This window comes from Dufourea novaeangliae, unplaced genomic scaffold, assembly GCF_001272555.1.
Source record: "Dufourea novaeangliae isolate 0120121106 unplaced genomic scaffold, ASM127255v1 scaffold65, whole genome shotgun sequence".
Classification (NCBI taxonomy): Eukaryota; Metazoa; Arthropoda; class Insecta; order Hymenoptera; family Halictidae; genus Dufourea; species Dufourea novaeangliae.
Genome location: NW_015373961.1, coordinates 5,392,966 through 5,418,150, shown reverse-complemented (window position 1 = coordinate 5,418,150; position 25,185 = coordinate 5,392,966). Strand labels below are relative to the sequence as shown.

Genomic DNA, 25,185 nt, shown 5'->3' with positions numbered 1-25,185 from the left:
AACTTCTAACAATTTCAATGCACACCTCTAGGGAACATAAAAAACTGTTAAATTTTCATGTAAACAATGTTTGTATATCTTTTATATTTTTCAATATATACACGAAAAAATTGAAAGATACACATTACGTTTTAAGAAGCATTTTTTACCTTGAACTACCAAACAACAGCAAAAACAAAATTGCTTGATACTTCTATTGAGGACCCTCACAAATCTGAACAATTTAAGAAACATCGGAATTTTCGAGTTGTCGAAGTTTCCTTGTAAATTACACGAAAATCACTAATAACACTATGACAGCCAATGACACCACTGTAGCGTTATGTGAGTGCCAACTGTTAGTGGTCGATAACACTACACTGCCATCATGTGAGTGTCAATTGATACCTTCCAGATATTCAAAGTTATTCAAATAGTTCTTACCTACATAGCAGAAACCATATTTTGTTAATTCTTGACAAAACCAACCAGCGTCTGAGTGACAGATACTCGTAATCCTCATTCGTCTCTCGTCTTCCCAACTTATTTTGTCCCCCTGTATCAAAAGAACAAAGTAATAAAAAATTAATATAGCGAAGAGATAAATAAGTCAAATTTACAAATTCTTTAAAACATACATCACGAATCGTCAGTTAAACTTTACCTACACATGATAGAATAACACCATTTCTTAAAAGAAAAATGTGTCATATTGACACAATTGACGGACAATTGATACCTTCCAGGTATTCAAAGTTATTCAATTAGTTCTTACACACATAGCAAAAACCATATTTTGTTAATTCTCGACAAAACCAACCAGCGACTGACAATGAGTGACAGTTACTCGTAATCCTCATTCGCTTCTGGTCTTCCCAACTTATTTTGTCCCCCTGTATCAAAAGAACGAAGTAGTAAAAAATTAATATAGCGAAGAGATAAATAAGTCAAATTTACAAATTCTTTAAAACATACATCACGAATCGTCAGTTAAACTTTACCTACACATGATAGAATAACACCATTTCTTAAAAGAAAAATGTTTCATATTGACACAACGGACGGACCAGGATTAACAGACGACTAACTGTTGCGAATTCGTAGCTCGTCATAGTTCTTCTTCAATTTACGTAACCGTGTTCATAAACTCCACTCGAGACCCCGTTGGAAGCCAAGGAAGCAAGAGCGGATATACACGGTGAAGCGTGTTCCAACGCTGAACAGGCGACGCGTTATCGCCGGCCCAGGGAACGGATGATCCGGGCAGACAAGATCGGGGATTACGGATTCCTCTGCTCGACGGAACGCTCGTGGGAAGTGTATACCGTCGACGAGAAACTCGGTGACAGGTATACCTACCCGAGCCTCTCCGTAGCACAATCGAGCTCTCTCGTTCGTTTCTTCTTTCTCCCCGTTTTTTCTTCGCGCGACAGACCGCTCGCTGTCGGCTAGAAAATGGTAGGAGGATCGCAACAGCGACGCGGTAAACGAAAAAGAAGAAAAAGCCTACGGTGGCGTGCGTCGATAAATCCGGCAACGCCGCCACAGTTTTTCGACAATCGTTCCCATAGACGTACTGTCTATGGTCGTTCTAGTGATGGGCACCATCGACTAAAAACTATCGACTAAGTCGATATAAACCAACGACTACATTCAGTGGACTAGTTTTGTCAATCGTCGACTACTTTAATCGCTTGAAGCGACTAACTTCAGGCGAATAATATTAATCGCTTGAAGCGATTACTTTGAGGCGACTAATATTAGTCGCTTCAAGCGACTCGCTCGAACTATCGAGCTATTGATCGCTATTAACTGGATCTTAATTATTTTCTTCGTGGTGCAAACCAATTGCAATTTTTTCATATATTTTTTTATGCATTACCAAGAACTGTGCAAATTATTGTTTATAACCTAATTGATTTACATAACAAATTTAGAGCAGTTAATTTTTTAAGTGCCAGTATTAAATAGCTTACAAAAAATCGAATACTAGTAATTGTTTAAAAAAACTTGTTTACCATTTATATTTTTGAAATTCTATCTATGAAGTAATACATTTCTAAAAGGTAAATACACCAATAGTGCTGAAAAATTGACGAGATAATCTATACATAACCTATAAAGCAACATTTCAGTCGACTAAAAACTATCGACTAAATAGTCGATAGTATGTTGCGACTAAATAGTCCTTAGTTGATAGTTTAATTTAGTCGATGGTGCCCATCACTAGGTCGTTCCCAATGTACGCGGTCACCCCCCTTCCGCTGCCGTTCCATCGCCTCTGATACAATTTTTCACGGAACTCTGGGTAATTCTTGTTAACCTTCGTCAGGTGGCATAATTTCACAACGTTAACAGGCGGCAGAGATACAATTGTACCTTCATATATTTTATATGAAAATTCTTACTAAGTATCATTTGTACGAAAAATGAGTAACATTTAGTATCTACACATTGTTTATGTCATGTTTTGTGATATTTTACTTATATTCAGGACTACCTGGATAATTCTTTTTTATTTAACAGATACATAAAACAATAATTATTTAAATAAAAAAAATTTCTAATATACCACGTTTTTAAAATGGACTAAAAAGTATAAAATAATTTTTCCTAGCCCCATATAGATAGTCCTGAAAAATTGTGATTGTGAATTTTTATTAGCTATGAAAATACTTGTAAAATTTCAAACGAAAAACGTGGGACCGAAATTTTATTGCCACGCTCTGTAATGTAACGTGGGTATGGCAACAGATGACCAAGAAGTGGGTACAAGAAATATTACGATCAATAGATTTCACACTTTAATGCGTGCATAATCTCAAGGGTATACTTTGAAGGTGAAGGCTTAACATCCGTTTAATTTTCGAAATAAAATTTTTGAATAAATTATCTGCGACACTTTATTGTCACACCTTGTAGGCCACGTATTTGTTTTCATTCTTGTCACTCGGTGTTAATATCTCCGTCCTTTACTCCTGGTAACTTTATACCTGGCAACAATATGGACACACAGAAATTGTCGAAACCAGAACAAAGTTAAATGAATTATTTGTGAACGATTTGACTGTCGATTTTTTAATGCAACTTTCCATTTCGAAAGACTACTAAATCTTTTCTGTTACAAAATATGCCTCAAAATTGTAGATAACTACCTAAATTAAGAATACTAAATTTCTGGTATAACTTTGAGTAAGATTCGTTCCTTTCATGTCACGTTTGTTCTGAAAGTTACTAAACAAGTTTATAATTTTCCATGTACCGGTTAGGAAGCTTCCTTTCAGTCTCATTTCCGCTAAATTGCTGCGTTGATCTCCACAAAGACGCATTACGTAGTCCGTTTGCACGCTGACCACACGCATAATAAAGTTCCTTAATTAGAATCCTTATACAGCATAACCAAGGATTGCATTTCAAAGAAAGCATAGTATTAAATGCAATAATGCTATTATTATGTTAGCGTATTACATAAAATTGAAACATATAAAGCATAGACATAAATACTAAATATCTACATATTTTCAACGAAGAAGTTCTCACTACACGAAACACGTGTTGCCAAAATATTATATAAAATTATTGAACTGATCTGTATTATTATAGTTTGTACATTTATATTGATGAAGGTTAATGGCTTATATTATATTATTAATAATATCGGAAAGCTTACAAATATTACCGTTTATTTGACATGTCTACATTACTTCTAACTCTGTCAGTCATCGAGAAACTGCGAAAGTTTATGGAAATTTACAGTTTCTGATACCTGTATCTAAAAATCGAAATGGAGCAGAATTTCGTATTCTGTACTAGAAGCTTCACTACTTTAACAATCACATACGAATAGTATGAAAATTTATTAAAACCTTTATCTTACTATATTTCCCAAGTTAAGAGAAGCTATAAATGCATAAAGATCCGCTGTCTAAGTCATCAATGACATCCAAGCTTCAATAGAAAAGGTCAATGTCGATGACCCCCAAAGGTATCAACGTCTTTATAAACAAGAAAAGAAAGACAGAACATAGACACTACCACTCATAACTTTAATCGCACAACGCAAAGGTTTAGTCCCGCATACAATATTCGGTTATTTGACGTTGTCGTGCTTTGCCTGATTAAAAGAAAGAAGGTATCAATCTTCATATCGTGTAATACATGTATTTCAGCTGTAATTTCCAACTTTGACTGCTGTCTTTTAACCATAGTTTTCAGTAGTAAAACAAACTTGTTAGCGAACTCCATACGCACGCAATAATATTGTAACCAACTCGATTGTTATTTCAATACTCGATTTAAAATATGGTTAATGTCTCCTTAATTGTTTCCCATGCAATTTAGTATACATCATAGCACGTTGGAATGTACTATTGTAGGTTAGAAGGAAAACACGATTCCATATCTTCCCTGTATTATGTAGTATTCATTACGATCATATCATTCATTAGCAGATTCAAATATTTTTATTGTTGAAGGTATTTTCGAATAATATGTGCATCCATAATTATCACGTTACCCCCCAATTTCAAATAATATGCTATACAAGACAATTCATTTTTCTTCTACAGTTACTTTCAGTTTTACTGCATCTCCACGGATGCGATTAAACTTATGAGCGGTAGTGTACTTCATAATACCATCCATATACATACACAACACAATTCCATGCGCTCAGTAGTCATTCGATCCGCTGAATACTCTGCTTCAGTCTCGACAACAAGTCCTTGTGGGGCTCAGAGGTACATCAGGTTTTCTCTTATCCGGATCATAAATATTAGACAACCGAAACACAACAGGCAAGGCCCTATTAAACATGAAGCTCACAAGCGTTCTTGAAACGATAATCTCGGCCGGCTCTTATCCGTGACCCCGTGTTACGTACCTTCTGCCGGCTACAATCCCTCTTCTGTTCTTCCGTTTTTTTTCTCCCTTGTCCGCCCTTCTCCCCCCTCCACAACCCCACATCCCCACCCCTCGTTCACATTTTCCTCTAGAGGGAGAAAAAGGATTGGAGAAAAAAAGGAGAGAAAGAGGGAGAAGTTCCACGGGAAAACGGTACGATACCCAGACAGACTAACTCGCATTATTCCCCCGGCATCATCCGGTATGCCCGTATTCAATACCGTCGCACGGGGTCGGCGAGGCATCCGACTATAAAGATATTACTTCCGAGTGTCCCCGTGTATTTTCCAGGATAGAATTTCAACAGGAGGCAAAACGACTGGCACGGCTGGCCGATCGGAATGTCGGACGGCTACTGGGCGCCAGCCTCCAAGACGATCCCATGTGCATCGTATCGGAGAACGGCGAGTACGGGGATTTGAATCAATATTTGCAGAGCCACATCGCTGAAACGTCGACCGTGCACACGGCTAAGACCCTCAGGTACGGCTAATTACAGCGTCCTCACGGCGACGAAACAACATTTTTAACGATTCGACAGACGGGTTCGGGGATTAAATCGGCTGGAAAGGATCATCATAGTTATAGGCTGTTGCGAGCACGATGGAACTTTGATTATACGGAACGATTTCACGGTAATCGGATGTTTGAGAGATGAATCTTTATGAATACTGGGAATATAAGTATTTGTTATACGTTATTGATGTAGTTGTAATGAACAGCTTTAACTTTGTGACGATTTTAATTCTTACTTTACGAGTGTTTTGAGTCACCTGTTGGCTTCAAAGTGTTCTTAACCCTAGATCTACCGACGATAAACGCACATCTATTTCGATCGATCGATAAACATGACAAACTTTTGAAAATTTATAAATTAATTAATTTCTTCTTTCTCAAATCGTAACAGAATATTAAAAATATCTGAGATAATATATGGCTATAATATTTTAATCATCGGTATGAGAATGAACCGACAAAACATTTTGACTTGCTTGGTAATTATAGTGTTAATACATTTGACTTCGTGTTAAATTGAACTTCACTTTTATGTGAAGTTTTGAGGAAAATTCTTATATTATATAATTGGCTGTTTAAAATGTTCGAAGGGATATGATAATAAACCAGTGCTGAAGCAATTGTCCAATAAACTTGTAATTTTACAGGACTAAAGCGAAATGTGTTAATACGCGCTTTACAGACGAATTAATTTAATTTTGCTTTTCTTATCATCAAAGTTACTTCCAAACTAAAAATGCTAGACAGTAACTCAAAATGAAATTGTTATATACGATTTGTTCATTTTGCAAAATAAAATTCAACTAAATATACATTGAGAGTGTTCAATCAAGTGATGTTCCGATAATCAAGGTTCTACTGTATTTCTTTTCGTCTAGTTAATATGCGGTGATTTCGTAAGTTCTGTGATTTTTAAAACATGCACTCCCATATTTAAAAAATCAATAATCGTCTTTAGAACGGTTATATGGTTTATAGTTTCTGACAATCCGTAATTAATATAATTTTACGAACGAGTAATTGAAGAGACTATTCTGTCTCAAACAATTGTTAGAAGAAGCTTGAAAATTTCTCTGTATTCGTATCATGGGTTCGGAAGAACGATAACACAAGTGCAAAATTGGAACATTTTGAGTAACACGCGTCACTGGTCTCAGAAATATCTTCGTGACTAATACAACTTAAAAGTGACCAAAATACGCTAACAATCACTTTGTTCCCAACATTGTGAAACATTGTTTCATTATTTAATCAGAAGTATCACTAAAAACAATTGTTCTTCTTTCATCTCCTGAAAAATTACTTTTTTGCAGTTGTGTCATTGTTCTTCCAGGACTGCGATATGTATTCGGAATGAGTCCACTAAAATACAGAAAAAATATAAAAAGTGTAGTAGATATACAGGGTGCGGTATGTAAGTTGACACATGGAAATATCGTTAGAAGCAAAGCATTTCTTAAGAAAGTATTTTAGACAAAAGTTTTTTGGTTTTGTGGGGGAAAGAAAATGACATTATGTATTTTTAATCTGGTGAACGTTTTGAAGGTCATTTGAAGGTTACCTGCGTTTTCGTAAATGAATACATATATTTCTTTTAACAGGTCGTTAATCCACGTAAAAAAATAAACAATTCTTCTCTGAAACGTTTTTGTCTTTCAATTTAAACAAAATTTTATCCATTTAAAAACACAAAGTTGACCTTCAAATGACCTTCAAAACGTTCACCAGATTAAGAATACATAATGTCATTCTCTATCTCCCTCAAAATCAAACAACTGTTGTCTAAAATACTTTCTTATGAAATGATTTGTTTTTATGATATTTTCACGTGTCAATTTAAATGCCGCAACCTGTATTAAAAGAGTCGAATATAAGATAAACCGAATGAACAGAATAAAAATGATGTATTATAGCTACAGTAACTGCAGTAAAATTACATTCTGAATAATCAGTGCCAATTCCTACTGACCGAAAAAACTTTCGAATTGCATCGAAATCGTCTCTTTCCTCAATGACCGGTCGCGAAGCAATTTTCCAGCAAACATTTCACCATACTCTTCGCGGAAAATTAGTTTCATATATTACAATACGTCAGTTAACCGTATGCCGTCGAATGATGCTTGACTTTTTAATCACTCGCCTGCTCCCCCACCCCCTTTATTGTAACTGGTGTGTCCAATCGAAAATGTAACAACGGCGATTTTTTCTCGTGTCGGTGTCCCCATCGTCGATACGCGTGACGAATGATATTCCAGCTAACGATGGCTTCCGTGCCGCGAACAATGAACCCAATTTTTCGATTTTATCGTTGCGAGAACGTCAGTTCCAATCACGTTCGTAGGCGCGTGTGGAAATGCGGCACGTCCGCGGATCGAGTCGAAACTGCTCGAAATACGAGAAATCGGCTGAAAATGAGAGGTGAACGACAGAGAGAAGATCATCGGGTGCTCGTGACAGCTGTCGGCCGGACCGTGTTTTTCCCGCGCGTTCGTTTCCTGCGACCGCTGCCAAAGAGGGAACGACCGATACGATCGTTCCGGCTCCTCTTTATCTTCGATCGGGATTGATATAGCTATTCGAGAGTTCACGAGCTACTGAAATTTCGTCTCATAAACGACCGCTCAGAATGGCTCGCGAAGTCGTATAATAACATAATAATCCTAATAATCATTCTTCCCTACAATTGTAGAAAAATCTATCTTATACATTATCTGAAATTTCTTAATTCTTAAATTACTCTGAGCTGAATTACCCTGTCGACTATTGTAACCAAATTTATCGAAATTTATTAATTACGTATTACAGAAGAAGAGCATTTATTTTCACGGTTTTGTAACTCGTGAAATACCATGTACGCTGTTATCCGGTTACTGTGTTACACTTTGTTCAGAATGACGTTTCATTTGGAATATTTTGACGTTAATTTAACTTTTAGCGTGAATTTCGCCGCTTTCAAGCTACAAATTAATACAATTCCATGTGCTTTTGATCAGTATTGAAATATGAGTCCATACGGAAATTGGGAATTCATTATATTAAAGGGGGTTGAAAATTTAACAAAATTCCAACTAATTGGCCGTAAGAACGAAAATAGTACACAATAGAAGTGAATACGACACGAAATAAAAGCGCTCGTAATTATTGACGACAATTGCAACCTTTTTTTTTAAAAAAACGGAAGCTAAAAAGAAATATTTTTTCCAAATTTTTTTGTAAACCAATGAATAATATATCAACAACTTATTTTACAAATTATTTTACAAATAAGTTGTTGATAATGTACGTAGCAGATTTAGAAAAGGGTGTACTGGATTATATTGTGTTGAACTATATTGTACTATACTGCACTATATTGCACTGTTAGTTTAATTGGTCTAATAATTCGTTCACTTCTGCATATTCGTGTTTGAATGTGTTCGATCGTTTTAAAAAAAAACAAATAACAGTATATCATACTAACCGTGGTCAAATAAAAAAATAGAGACAAACTTTGACAATCAATTAATTACGACAATCGATATTCATAATTAATGTTATTCGGGCGAAATCTACGGAAAACGAATGAATTCCGTGACAGAGTTAAATACTTTCCCGAGTGTCGAGTTCAACTTACTCAATTCTGTTAATTAGACCGACAACGTAAACGAAACTATTTCCATTCACCACGCTCGATTGCCATTTTTAGTGTTAGCCACCCGTGCTCGTTCGGTGAATGCAATTTTCAGACGCACAAAATTGTTTCCAAATCCATATTTTCGAACCGATCGGTTGCAATCGAACCACTACCGAACCGTTCCGCCAAACGATGTGTCGAGAATGACCCGTTAACATCGATATATTCGACTGCCCGGGAAACATTACCTTCTGCCGTTGCATAAACGTATAGTAATTGCAATTCCGTGTTATCCGTGCGAATTTCGCGTCCCGGAAAAAAAATCACGGGAGTGAGGGTCAGCGGGGGGTCAAAAATCACGGAAAGGGAAACAATGAAAATTCGCGGTGCGTCTCGATGTGTTTTTTTTTTCGAAAAAAAAAAACGGAGTTTCGCACGAATGAAATATAACGATTCCTCTTCATGAACACGGGCCGCGCGCGCGTCCAACAATATTTACGCGGGTGGGGGGCGGCCATCGTTGACGTGGCCATCCCACGGACAAATAAATCTGTTCCACCGCGTAATCCGCTTACGAAAACGTTACCCGAAAAAGAATAGGTCGCGTTTTTCGAATGAGAGAGTCTGTATCTTTCGCGTCATGTCGGTATATAGGGTATCATGTGACTGGTGGTACAATCAACTGCTACAGTGGAGTGACTTTACGTGAAAAAACAAGTCGAAAATGTAAAATAAGATTTTTTAGTTCAGACTTCGTTTCCGAGAAAATCGACTTTGAATATCTGCTGGATACACGTGCAATTGGACCAAGTTATGCAGAAAGCTATTAATCCTCAATGAAATGACATACAGTGAATTACAGGAGTATTCGTACCCTCGCAATTCTTGAATTTGAATGATTAATATTCTTTAACAATATACATTCTGAAACGTTTATCAATAAGAATATATTGTTGCAATATCTTGGTTTTCGATTTATATATCATTAATTGAAAATAGTAATAATCGTAATTGAAAACTTAAACAAATCATCGAAAATTTAATCTCATGAAAGTATTCTAAAGCCAGATTCACACCAACGTTCAAAGGTACGGATAGATCACGAGCAGTTTGAATTTAGGCTATATCTCTCTTATTGGATTACGTGTGAGCAATAAAGACCGCTGCCTGATTTGACGTGATCTAACCGTACCGTGACTGCTAGTGTGAATCTGGCATAATTCGTACAATTTAAGGGGCTACAGGAAATTTACAAATATTTGAAAATATTTTGATTCCACAAGGAGACAACTGGTACGAATACGAATACTTTTGTGAGTTTCATTTATATTACTATGAATGTCTATACTATATTACTATGAGTTTGCACTTATATTATTATGAATTGTTTTTTTTTTCAATAAACGACACATCATTCGAAAGCTTAAAAATGATAAACATTGCAGAATGTAAGTATATATTGTTAAAGAATTATTAGTCATTCGAATTCAAGAATTACGAGGATACGAATACTTATGTGATACTGCAAATTCAGTTTCAAGATTTTAATTTAAAAAGAAAGTCGCTTTGTTTCGATTGGATATATATTATTTCTTGTTGCTGTTCTACAATGCTTTTCAATAGCTTATTTAATAGTGAGTAGTATAATTAATATTATTTTAAATTTTCTATAGTTAATTTTAATTTTATTTTAAATTTTCTATAGTTAATTTTAATATTATTTTTAATTCCCTATAATTTGGTAGTTTCAGTAATTGTACAATACAATGTAAGAGTTGTTCTATGGGTTGGTAATTTTATTGCAAAATAAAGATCACAAAATAATGGGATCCGTAGTGTGTTTAACTAATTTTGTTGTCATTTTCAGGCTTGGTAGGTTTCTGTATAACTTGCTCCAATTGAATAGGACTTGGCTACCGCGTGTGCTCATTGCGTTCCGTTTCTACTTACTACCATGGACGAATACAGTAAATCATGGAAGTGTTCAGACGTCATCTCCATCACTGGGCGCTTGGCTAGTTCCACGCCCCCCCTCCCAGTGGTGGGGATAACGTCTAAACATTCAATACCAAGGAGCCTTCGAGCATTCATAAATGATTTAGTGTACTCACGTATCAGATTAATCGTCAAACACGATTTTCTCGAAAACAAAAAACGTTATTTCTTCGACTCATTTTCTCCCATAGAATCCCCCAACGCTGTTGTACCACCAGTCACATGACACCCGGTACATTGTCCGCCATTAAACGCGTGCTCCGTCTCTAAGGACGATCACCGAGGCATTTTGTTAACGATTCCATCCGAAAATAAAAAAGGGCTCGTTGACCGGGTTCGTCGAGCGCACCGAATGGAAATACCTAGTTAGGTGAGAAAGAAAAAACAGAAACGGAAGCAAAGCAGCGTGGTTTATTTCTATGGGCGGCGCACAGAAACGTACATTGCAAAACGATCGATCTGCGCCCGGGCTTTTGTTGTTAATGCGAACGGTCCGGTCGACACCGGTGCGTTCGTTCGGTCTGTAACGTCGAATCGTCGTCATTTGCGGTATTGCTAGAGTACGACGCACGAACGGGACTGTTTCGTGTGTATGTGCACAACGCAGGATACCTGTGTACGTATATGGTATCGTCGCACGTGTGTAAGTACACACGCGGAACAGGATAGTTTCGAGGAGTAAACTTCAGGACGGATAACGTCTCTCGTTCCTTCGTGTTGCAGTTTCGGCACGTTGGTTTACATGGCCACGCAAATAGCATCCGGCATGAAACACCTCGAGGAAATGGACTTCGTGCATCGGGATCTCGCCACAAGGTAACGACACAGACAGTTTCTCATAGATTACTTTAAGACAAACTTCGGCCGATCAGTCATTCGTTCGACGGGGTATGTACACCTTCACTGCTCTTTGCGCTGTGCAAACGCGTGTTTTCTCGTTGTTGGGAGGGGGGGGGGGACAACCGCCATGGTGAACATGTGGTTTCGTTTGAGTCCATGTCTACGGTCGGTTCGAAGATCCTGAGTTCTGTACTTCCTACGAAGATAGACGTCTAATCTCTAAGTCGTGGGCGGAGTAAAAGTGATATGGTAAGACTGCGGATTTCATGCGTTTTTAAATATTCGATCTACGTAAATTCATTATACTAGTAAGATTCAAAAAATTTGTTCAGTTTTCTTTTTTATTTCGAACTATAGAACCGCTAATAGCGTAAATACATATGTAGATTGTTATTTGCGTTCAGTTTCGAGGCATTAATTCGTAAAACTGCATGTTTTTTATAAACATATGTAGTCTAGTGATAGTAATAGGTAGATTGCAGATTTTTCTGCAAAGTGACATTTTAATGGTAATAAAATGGTAGGAATTTCTTTCTTCCCCTGAGTACCTTGTTGGGTTAAGAATAAAATAGAAAACTCGTTGCATGTGATGAATGTTTTGTCTATTATTTTATTTCACAGAGTCTTATATACTTTAAATGCATAAAATCTTCTGTCTAATAATAGGAAAAAACAAAGTATTCTATATATACGACAATTATCGATCGATAATCACATCGTGTGTATTCTGGTAAAAGACGTTAAGTCGTAAACTGTCGATTTTTACTTCATGGTGAAAGAACATATGAAAATTAACCTTTCGCATACTGGTAATAAACATTAAGTACTAAGATATTCTAGATCTACAGCTACCTCGGAAGCTAAATTAACCCTCCCTCTAATTCGGTTAATTCACAAACAATTATGAATGTTGCATTTCTACGAGACAAGACGTTCGTATGTTTCATTTAACAGGTATTGAAGATTTACTAGTGTGTTCAGCAGTTATTTTAGCAGTATATTGGCAAAATATAATATTAAATACAGCTGGTCTTCTATGAGTACACCCACGATATTATTTCACGCATTATCTACTAAATTTTCGTATTAATTCATAGAATTTCACAGTAGCTATCATCAATTTCATATCTTCCTCCCTTTTATCACTGCGAAATTCTAAAACGTTTCCTGAGCTCTGTTAACCCTCTATAACACAAATATACTTTTACAGTTTAATAAACTTTTTTCTGTATACATATACTGCCTACTACTAACCAGCTGGATACACGAAACTTAAAGTTTCAATTTCGTAGATTTTAATTTTCTCCAAAACAGATTGTTGATTTTATAGTCACACTAGGCGATAGTGCATTTGCAAATTAGAATTCATATTATAATTTTGAACTTACACTGATCAACCGTGGGAAGAAATATTCTCATTTGCTTAATAATGGAAAACCTGGTATCTGACTTGAAAATTACAGCGGGCAATAGAGATCCAACGATTTTTTTTACACATGAAAGGCGAAGTTACCAGCCCTTTCTCTCGCAATTTCATCAGACTCCAGGCCGTACACTCTACCGCAGGTTCGATTTAGAAACTCCTCGTTCCCGACACCGCTGGCAACTCAACGGAACGGTGAACCTAGTAGCGCCATTAAAACCGTACACGCGGGGCAGAGAATAGCCGAGTCACATGTTCGAATTATTAACTCTAATCATAAACTTTAATTATAATTTAAGTTTACGTGCGGCGCAACGGCAAAAGCGGGAACAGGCGCGGAGGCCGAAATTAATTGCCTGTTGATTTACTGGCAACGAGTGTCGTGCCAAACGGCCAAATAACCGGGCCGCCCGAGCGGTAAATGAAACGTGGATATATGAAACGGTGCGCGGCCCTTTGTGGACCTCTACCCACCGATTAAACGACGGCGATCGCGCAAACAATTAGCACGCATTATCGCCAACGAAAGTCGTCTGGCGAAAAAACTGCTCCAGGACATTTCATATACAGGGTGTCGATAAAAATGTGGGACACTTTCACAGGATGGATTCTACATGCCAAATTAAGATGAAAATCAAGAATCATGAAATTTCACTCGAGGCTTCGTTCTCGAGATAATAATTGTTGAAAATACCGCCGAAATGCGCGCAAAATACACTCCCGTTGATAAGTATTAAGACACTCAACGAATATCCAATAAGTATTATAAAACATTCCGAAATTGCTAAAAGTCTGGAATAAATGTTGTTTAGGGGACATATAAGCTGGGTGGACAACGCTTATGGTACTATGAAATACATAAAAATGGCTTAAAGTATACAAGGTGTCACGAAAGTGTTGTAGGTCCCTGAAATGGGTCACTCGTGAAGTGATTTGGAACAAGTTTTTTCCTTAGCAAACATGTTATTCGAGGCTTTGTTAACGAGGTATTAACGGAAAGTCCGACCAATCAGAGCTCGGCCGATAGATTCACGTTTTCATGTTAATATGTCGTTTAAAAGCTTCGAATAACATTTTTCCTAAGGCAAAACTTATTCCAAATCACTTCACAAGAAACCAATTTTTGGGACCTGCAACACTTTTGTGACACCCTGTATTATTTGTACAAAACATCGCAATTCATTCAAACAGACCAGGTGTCCTAATACTTATGAACGATAATGTACGTCTGACGCGACGGGCTATTCTATTTGAGAAGCGAGTTTGTCAACTGTTCCACGCATTGGTTTCATTGATTTCATTTTATTTTATTCCTTAAATTCACAGGGTTATTGGTCGAATCCGTGTATCAGCTCAGAATCCAGCTGTTCGATTTAGTATAACCCATCGCGTCCGACGTATTTCACGCATATATCGCCCGTATTTTCAATAAATCGTCGCTCTAGTTCTTAATTATTCTATCTCCACTAACTTCTAAACTGAATTCAAACTTTACGAAGTGTAATATTGTAGAAACAGGAAAGTAGTGAAATAATCAAACACATTATAAAATCATCTACTGAATAGCTATTTATTACAATATTTAACAAAATATTATCGTATTATCTACATAAATTTGTAATTGTCATTAGTATTTGGAGATACATCAATTATGAAAAAAAACTTTCAATATTTCGAACTTAGGACTGAAAAGAATAATTGTTTTCTAGGTTGAATTTTCTATACATTCTGATGAATTTGTATTCTTTGTACCAATGAGATGCACGTAGATTGATTAATAGTTTATGAAAGTTTTAAGTAGTTTCATGGAAATGTCAGCACGTGATCTATTGAATTCTATAATTTCTATTTCGCTTTTAAAAAATTTAAAACCAGATGTTTATGTCCAAGGCTGTAATTTATTGAGAGTATCTTGTAGTATAGTTCGACCTGTAGAATCCACTCAAAGAGAGTGTCCCACATTTTCATTAACACCCTGTATACGAGCCACAAGGACACACGAAAACATTTCTGCGGCCGTATTAACGCAACTGTCGACCCATTCAAACGTTTTAATCATACCAAGTTCATTCCGCCTCTCGTAACACGCGTACGATTGTTTGTAATTAATATAGTCAACAAAGCGTATTATGCTGCCGGGCGTTTTCTGTCATTTCCCTGTGCAGTTGGAAAACGTTTCCCGCTACTACTACACTCTTGTTGTACCCTGACGCCGTGGAGATTAATTAAAGCGTGTAATAATATTTTTAACCGTTCCGTTACGCGTCACCAGAGTTCGTCGTTTAACCAGTGTACGATGTAAAAAGTTCCCGTGCAAATCTGCCAGAAAACGGACGGAATACCTGGAGGGCACTCCGTGACGCGCGTAAAATAAAAGCGTCGCGGCGACGCGACGTCGGAAGCTACTAAAATGTTCCTCCGACACCGTGAGCGATAAACGCCCAGGTTTTACGCGCAAATCAGCGCAAAACTTCGAACGACCATCGTTTTCGACGTGCTCGGAACATTTCCGCCGCGAGCTGCTTAAAAGTGGCGCTTCCCCTTCCTTCAACCCTATTCGCCCAGCCACGAAGCGATCTTCCAGAATCCATCGCCGTCAGACGCGACTCCGACACCAATGGAAAGGTAACAAAAGGTAAAGCGTAAAAAAGGTAAAGAAGGTAAAGTACGAGATGGGGGACCGAGGAGTTCTTTTTGGAAGAAACTCTTCGGCTATTGTGATAGTTACCATCGTGTAGAGTGCCGTGCTTTAAATACAGGGTGTTAAAAAAAGGCATTCAATATTTATATGGTACATAGGACACATTGTGCTGAGTAAAAGATCCTTAGTAAACATTGATCGAAAGGTTAAGCGTTTTTGAGATATAAACATTTTTGTATATTAGCAGCCTGTTTGACTTACTGGCTTCTACCATCGCATGCGAGGCTTACCTCAGTGTTTATAAACTACGTTCTGAATGTTCCCACACAATTTCCATACATACTTAATGATAGAAGATTTTATTGGCAATCAGTCAGTTGTCATCATACTAAATAGATCTGCAATCGCTGGTTGATGATGGGTTATGAACACCCTGAATATGCGGAATTACCAATAAAAATTACGGAAGAAAATTCTGATGAACATCATGCTTGATACTGGTGTTCCAGTATGAATAATATATATATCTTGCGTATTCCTTCAGGTGCTGGTATTTGTTTAATAATTACGTAAAAGCATAATTGAAAAAGATTTAGTACAGAGTTCTTGATTAAATGATACGAGACTTAACGTTATTGTGGCTTGAAGCAATGAAGGTCTTTTAACTTTTAGAGGACAGGCACCTTTTTTTCACGATATTTTATATTTCCGAATTAAAAATTTTATAGATTTGTTATAGTGTTATATTATAAAAAATAAGCGACCCCTCTGGAGCCTGAAGCTAGACCTCCCGTCTTTTAAGGGTTAACTCTTGAAAAGCATATATTTTTGATGATCGAATATACAGCGGTACCTGGATTTCGCTAACTTCTATTCATTCGTCATTACATGCGCTTTGGATCGAATTTTTTTAAAACATGCAAAGTCTTCCTGTAAAAAGGTAATATAAGCAACTCTAGACTTCTTTTAATTTTTGCTAGTGGAATTGTTGCATGATGTTTCTGAAATCATGTGTCAAAATGTACCCACACACCTTCGTCCGAAGGTTCGTAAGATTGTGCCCCCTGTCTACACTAACTTACCTGATAGTATCTGTCATATTATTTAAGTAGTAGATTTTGTAACACCTACTCCATCTCCACATGATAAACCAAAATATTTAGATAGTTCTTTTGTACACGCAATCTCTTCTGCAAGTTTATCAGTCCTTTCACGTCCACACATACTGAGACCTTTCGATTGTGCCCCCAGTCTACACTAACTTACCTGACAGTATCTGTCATTATATTATTTAGGCAGTAGATTTTGTAACACCTACTCCATCTCCACATGATAAACCAAAGTATCTAGATAGTTCTTTTATACACGCAATCTCTTCTGCAAGTTTATCAGTCCTTTCACGTCCACACATACTGAGACCTTTCGATTGTGCCCCCTGTCTACACTAACTTACCTGACAGTATCTGTCATTATATTATTTAAGTAGTAGATTTTGTAGCACACTACTTATTTTTCTACATGATAAACCAAAATATCTAGATAGTTCTTTTGTGCACGCATCTCTTCTGCAAGTTTATCAGCCCTTTCACGTCCACACATACTGAGACCGTTCACATTAGAGAGATATAAGCCCACAGGCTTAAGATTTCAGATGTCATAACCGTAAGAGTACGATGAACACGGTATCAAGATTGCAGATGTCGTGTCAGAAATAATTTCGTAACACGTTCAACGCGTATAAATAGCCGAGGCGGGATCTCTTTTATCGGATAGCTCAGACCCTCTTCGGGGACCTATGAACTGTGTATTAAGCACGTTTCACGGGCAATACCCTTGTCCCGTGTATCCGCCGAGTGACAGAATAGGGGAACCGAAATAATCTACTCGGCCTCGAAGACGGATCATCTCGTGAAGTCTACTGTGTCTTCTTGTACCACGGGATGTTCCGTCGTAAATACGCTGGGGTTGCTGCAGGGGTCGAGCAGAGAGTAGGGGGACGCTCGAACGAGTGACGACAGCCAAATGGAAAAAGGATTAACCCCCGAGAAATAGAAGAGGAATTGGTTCTCTTTTTCTTTTACCTCTCTCTGTTTACTGTATATTCGGGGAATCCAGAAATATTGAAAAAGTTAGCGTTGCCGCTTATGTGGGTCAACTGAAAAAAACATCGACGGACGCAGCCGCTAGCGCGCCAGCTGTTGCATTGAAAAAAATATCAAAAAGAGGAGATATGATTGAACGGCTTATGTGTTTGTTACAGAAACTGCTTGGTAAGTCGTGGGTATACGGTGAAAGTGTCGGATCTGGGTTCCGGAAGGAACGCCTATGCCGCTGACTACTTCCGGGTCGAGGGCAGGCCTCCGTTGCCAATTCGATGGATGGCTTGGGAATCCATGCTGATGGTGAGTTATTAACTGGTCTTACAGTCGATTGGAGTTACTGTAGAATCTTCGATATTCGTGATTCAAATACACTCCTTGAAAGAATTAGAGAATCGTCTCTCACGGTTAGGTATAATTTTTGGAAAAATTTTTTATACAAATAAACTGGGTGTTAACCCTTTAACGCTCGGTTTTTTCGCAGCGTAATGGCGCTGGCTCATGTTAATTCGAAAGCTATCAATTCAGGACTTGTGTTTTTTCACTTAGTGGGCGCAACAGGACCGCCCACATTAGAGATACCCTAATTCATTTAAGCAGTGTAGTTTAATTACAGTTCGTAATTCGAGTTTTAAATTAGTCTATCCTTGCTGTAAGAGAATATTCAGTGTCTGTGACACAAGAGTGTGAAAGATTGTTGAGACAATTCTGTCAATGAATTAATGATGAACTTAATTACATGAGTTTGATCGACGTGGAGTAGAAGAATGTATAGAAGTTCCTGCAGTGGGTTACTGCAGATTTGTAAGGTATCTTTTCTAATGAATCTGGACCTTAAAAGATTTAATATATATTTAGTATTATGTACCAAATTTTTGGTTCAGTACAATCGACTTGATCTGGAACAAGCTTCATTCAAATCTGATATACAATTACCATTGGTAACCATTACATTTTTTTGCAAATTCGTACTTTCCTGACCCAAATCGTAAAAACACAATTCGAATAAATCGAGCAACTTAGCGGATTAATGCAGTGTTCGGATAATCTAGCCTCTATTGTACAATATTCAAAAGCATTTTACATTTTCAGTAAACATTTAGGTACTGCACCAACGAAACCTTCTATGATCTTTGACCTAATAATAAGTTTCATAATTCTGGAACATTAGAGAAATAATGAAAATCCCTCTTTATAGCGAGGACTAAATTAAGTCCCGTCACAGTGCAGGCCACCAGACAAATTGTAAACGGTTTCTGTTCAGCGTTGAGGTTGAAGAGGAGAGGATGAAAATGGCGAGTTGAATCGAACGCTTTTATTTCGAGCCGTTTCGGTCAGCGATGCTTAAATGGACCGTGGCTGCGCATCCACGCGATGAAACTCGGTTTGGTTTTCGCGGATGCCGATCATCCGTTGTTTTGCACGCTCTCGGAATCAAAGCCTCGTTTTTCGCGCTCGAACGAACGGACGCGTGTTTTTTTTTTTCAATATTTGCATTCAAGATTCGTTGATCCCCTCCGTTTTAGTAAGCTGAAAGAACAGCGATCATTGTTTAATGGGTAGCTTCCACGCTAGTCGCGTCGACTCGATTCGCCTTCGGATCTGCCTCGATCCCGGCTAGGAGCCATTTTAACATTCCTCGTTGTTCACGAACTCATCCATGGTGATCCACCGAGATCCCTGCAACTCGAAGTGGATTCAAACAGTCGAGTACGGACTGAAACGGGAGCCAGCAGATTACGGTGCATTAACTAGCTAATAGCCTGGTATATTTGCTTTTTAATGATGTTTTGAACTAGAGTCTTCATGAACGAGACGAACATTCAGTGCAGTGAAACGAAAGGAGTATGTAGATACTGTTAACCATGTAGGAAAGTAATTAGTGTTTGGGATTTTCAAACATATTTTTGAGATTTTACGTTAGTGTTATGGGACCTGGAACAGTAGTCTAGCGAAGGATCTTAAATAATTTGCTTTGTCGGTATGACAAATTTGATTAGACGAGCGACGTGATTCCTTAATAGACCACTTCTTGCACGTTTATGATGAGTACTACTCCTTTCAGCTTTTACATTCAGAAATAATATTTCGCCCGTGTATTCTACAATATTTGTAGATGTGCGCAATCCATAAAAAAGCTCAGCCCTTTAAAAAAGTGAACCCTTCATTTCTCACTGGCAACTATGCATTTTCCCTTTGATTTTTTATTTGATCTGAGCAACAGTTGTTGGTAAAAAAATTTCATTAACATATAAATTAATAACACTTGAAATAAACAATGAAGACGATCCATATATGCGAGTCCTTTAAGACATCATCCGTCTTTTAGCTAGGAGTACAATATTATAGGAATTTTGTAATATAACTGCCATCAATTACTGGACTAATTTATAATTTTGATTACAATTTTTTATATATTCATTATCCTGTGTCAATATTTTACATTAGCGTAAGGTTAAACAATGGATTTTAGATGACTGTCGCGTCCGTCCGCGTGGATTCTCTTTTGAATCCGCCTGGAGTTGTAAATTCCAGGCTCGACCGTCGTGGTACGCGTACAGTTGCGACTGTTGCCCGCCAAATTAATTTTAGGCAACTGATTCAATGTTCTCTCAGTGAGAATAAAACAAATATGGACTTAAACTATTTGTCGCGATCGTATCACAAGTCACGATTAGTACCTCGTAAATCATCCGCTCCATCGGTCAAACAGATATTTGTTTTATTCTCACTGAGAGAACATTGAATCAGTTGCCTAAAATTAATTTGGCGGGCAACAGTCGCAACTGTACGCGTACCACGACGGTCGAGCCTGGAATTTACAACTCCAGGCGGATTCAAAAGAGAATCCACGCGGACGGACGCGACATTGTTTTTTTTACCGAGCGCATGAGGCGGACTGCAGACCAAATGTTCGCTTCTTTTGTCTCTGATTCCCTTTGTCAACGAAATCGAAATTGCAAGGGGTCGGTCTTGCAAATATATAAATTGACTGAAGGAAGGAATAAAATAATAAAAAGTAACGGTACTGTCTGACTGTATAGCCGTCGTTTCGGTCTACGACGGAACAATGACTCAAAATCACATATCTTACTTTCTGTAGCAACACAGACCTATCAACTCCAATTTATGGCCGATGTTCAATAATCTTTTCTTCTTGATTTTGGTTTGAAAACTATACCCGTAATATTTTTAATACCATTTTTCACATGCACACGCACGCACATATTATATACAGGGTGTCCCACGCAACTGGAACAAGATGTACCTCCTAAACGGTTGGGAATAGAAGAAGATGTTATAAGTAAAAGTTAAATGGTATTAATGCATCGGTGCATCAGAAAAATGCAACTGCACTTTTTTTTAAATAGAAACCTATGTTTTTGACTGGACCAGTCCAGGGAGTTTATTGTGCTCTACATGAAAGTACTGACATATTTATGCCCTAAACTTATTCGTTAGGAAGTGATCGAAGCTTCATGTTTACAAACATTGTAATGTAATATAACGTAGGTACTCCGGAACATTTGCCGACAGACCGAAATAATTCAGAGAATTTTTAGCTTCGATAACTTCCTAACGAATAAGTTTAGGGCATAAGTATGTTAGTACTTTTATATAGAGCACAATAAACTGCATCGGTTGATGCAGTCAAAAACATAGATTTCCATTTTAAAAAAAGTGCAGAAACTATAAGACATGCACGTGATGCAGCGATACGAAGATTGCAACTTTGCATTGACGCAAACGGTCACCACTTCGAGCATCTCCTGTAATGTAAGAAAGTTTATTTTACTACCACATTTGACCTTGCATGACTTTCAATGATAGCTCGCTGAAGTCGTCTTAACATCGACTATCACATCTCGATAAAAAAAACATAGCATTCCATTAAAAAAAATAGAGATGACCTTGAAATCTCCTCTATACCGTGTAAGTTTTGTACATAACATTTTTTCATATTATTACAAATAACGGCAACATTCAAAGTGGACATAGTTATTGCCCCACCCTATATATTCCTTATATTCTACAGTGTCTACGTATTTATCGTTTTAAATTCCAAAATCTTTTCATACTGCAATATTGAGATTAAAATGGACCAATCTACATCAGCACAGTTTCTATCATCCGAAGTTGCAAACAGAATACAATCTACAAGGTTACCACCACCACGATAAATTCCGAATTTTCCCGACACTTTTAACTTCCGCAAAAATCAGCGCACCAAAAAAGTTCCGGAGCTTTTAGCGCAGATCAAGGCGAGGCATTAGCGCGCCGCGCAGTTCAGGAGTTTCAATTTATGAAATTGCTCAGCACGGTGTCGCGATGGGGGAGAACGGTGCTTCACGGTAACGGGACGAGCGGCGCATAGTTCATGAAGCAACAGATCCAAAACAGTTTTCCCATCCGGCGGAGAGGGTCCCGATAGTTATCGCGTCGTTCTGAAAGAAATATGAAACGGTCACTAGTCACGGTCCGCGTGGTTAGGATGAAGTCGCTGGAAACACGTATTCCGCGTACCGGATTTATCGTCGGCGCGTGTTATGTCGGTACATCAGCGTAACGAACAGGTTTTGCGGAATGACGTGCTGTGTTGAATTGGAAAGATGGCGCGCAGAAGGAATGAGAATGCAGGTACGATTGGTTATACACGGTTTGTCCTAAACGTAACTGAACTTTTTAAAGATTGAAAAAACTTGAATTAGAATCTACAGAAAAATTTTGTCATCGAGAAATACATCCTCCACTGATATTGCGTCAATGTTTTATAACATTCGGATAATTAGAGTCTGAGTTATAGCACCCAAAGTGACAGCAAATTTTGTGCGCGTGTTGAAAAATGAACTTGGAACAAAGAGCCAACATTAAATTCTGTATTAACCCTTTAAGGCATGAATTACGTTATCGATATTCTTTTATTGCAAATTTTATTAGATACTTGAAAACTGTTCAAATATGGTTTCTTGGTAGTTTTTGTATTTCTTTGTTCATATAAAGAATAACGTGACATTGTATGTCACACGGAAAACTTCAAAATCAAGCAACTCAAAAACTTTTGAGTATTTGACCATATATGGGGGTGATTTGTGAAGAGGGAGATGCCTACTACACGCCCTAACAGTTCCATTAAAATCGACGACTCAGAGGTTGGCCATTTTTCTTGTTAGATTATTAGACATTGGCCTGCGGAAGGGACACAGTAGAGTACTTCACCCTTTACTGCCCTCTTGTACCATTTTTCTAACCCTGTGCAATATGTATTTCATTCGATGGATCCTATTTTTAATTTCTTGTTCGGTAGCTAGTCGATACCGGGCTGTCGATCCGCGAAACCACGAAGCGTCAGCCGCCAGAACTGTCTGCGGTCGCGTGGCATTAGCAGATCGAGCTTATCCCCAGTTTCATCGCGGGACCCTAAAAGTCCGTGGGGTGCGGCTCCCTCTCCACTCGACCCCTATCCAGGTTCGGGAATTCGTTTTCGATGTCGAGTAAATTTTTCCTGCTTAACCGCCCCGACACGATCGTTCCACTAAGCGAATATACCGGCGTCGTTCCAACGATTCCACGAATATAACACGGATAGATTGCTATCGGTCGTGTTTTCCCTTCGGCAATCCCTCGGAAATGTGAGTCCCTTCTAGGGGGATGTAGACACGTTCCATAGAATGGGAATTTTTCTTCGTTTCGTCGGTCACTTCTAAAAGGTGCGCGACAAGTGGAGCAGACCCGTGAGTGGTCAGACACGGCGATACGTGCAAAAGTATATTTTCATGGCTGTTTCGTTTATGAACGGTATTTGTCAATGTGTTACACAATTTTCGGGATTTCTACATTTTATCCCTTAGAGATCGATTGATTTAAAAGCAATTAAGTAATAAAGTTTCGAATCGTTCCTTGAATTTTTAAAGGTTTAAACTTTAATGTACTGATTGAAGGGATAACATTTTCGATATGGGAGATTCTCAAGGCAACCGTGACCCTTTAATGAGCGCAGAATAATTAATGAGCTTGTTGGAAAAATTCTATTGAAATGAACGTGGTTTAAATCGTTGGTAACTGAGTGATTGAAATTGTTATAATTTGTTTGAGGGTTTTCCAATTTGAATTGACCTGAATGTGGATACATTATTACTGTTTAATTATAAATAGACTGCGGATGGTTATGCAAATTCACAACTTCTGGTAAGTACTAGTATCCGAAGATTAAAATGTGGACAGAATTTTTAGTTCTGTACAGAAAGCTTTACTACATCAATAATAACACATAAGTAATATTGAGTCTTATAAAAACTTTTATTTTATTGCATTTTTGAAATTAATAAACGCTTTAAATACATAAACGTCTGTAGCCTAATTATGAATAAAAGATTCAAGAACAGGTAAATAGAATAGCTTTAAACGTGAATTCTCTGTTTCAAATGAAGTTGCTCGCGCCACTTACTCTCTCAGAACTCTCGAAATGAAACCACGCATTTCCCTATACACACACGCGTACACATGCATTTCAAGCCGTGCATCCCTCTAATTTCAAACGCCACAAGCATACACGAAACCAGTTGAACGTGCTGTTTTCCGAACCGAATCCTAGTCGTATGATCCTCTCGCGGACAGCTCTAAACACTCGCCACCCAAATTTTTCCATTCCGTCACAGTACCGTCAGCACTAATGAATTGATAGTATTAGATTATTCTAAACAAATTACCTGTCACTTAAGTCTGTTGGAATTCAATTAGTTCGAATACAATTAAACTCTCTGAAAATTGTAATAGCCATTATGACGTATACACACAATTTTGTTCCTTTTTCATTGAAATTTCAAATTTTTAAATAATATGTACTTTAGAAATGCGAAATATAGAAAAAGAGGATACTAAAACACAAATAGTTTAAAACATAATACCTATAGAAATATAATCTTCGTTTTGGGGTAATATAGACTCGAAGAGTACCTACAACAGGGTTAAATTGTAAATCTTCATGAAACTTTTAAAATTTAGATTCTCAAGGGGTTAATTTAAGAAAGAAAACGAGAAACAAATAGAAATGAATACAATAAATCATCGATGAGTATTCGAAGGCTCCTCGGCATTGAGTGTTCAGACGTCTTCACCACTATTGGGGGTGGGAGCGGGCGCAAGGAACCAATCAAGTGCCCAGTAGTGGGGAAGACGT

At 37.7% G+C, this 25,185-nt stretch overlaps 1 protein-coding gene across 1 annotated transcript in view; it reads left to right on the top strand.

Annotated features, from left to right (window-relative positions):
- The window catches only part of LOC107186493 (discoidin domain-containing receptor 2-like), a 111,016-nt gene that overhangs the window by 72,105 nt on the left and 13,726 nt on the right, over positions 1 to 25,185 (top strand). The window contains exons 12-14 of the mRNA XM_015574356.1: positions 5,173 to 5,364; positions 11,729 to 11,821; positions 18,170 to 18,311. Of these exons, the coding sequence (XP_015429842.1) occupies positions 5,173 to 5,364; positions 11,729 to 11,821; positions 18,170 to 18,311 (427 nt within the window). The remainder of the gene's footprint in view (positions 1 to 5,172; positions 5,365 to 11,728; positions 11,822 to 18,169; positions 18,312 to 25,185) is intronic.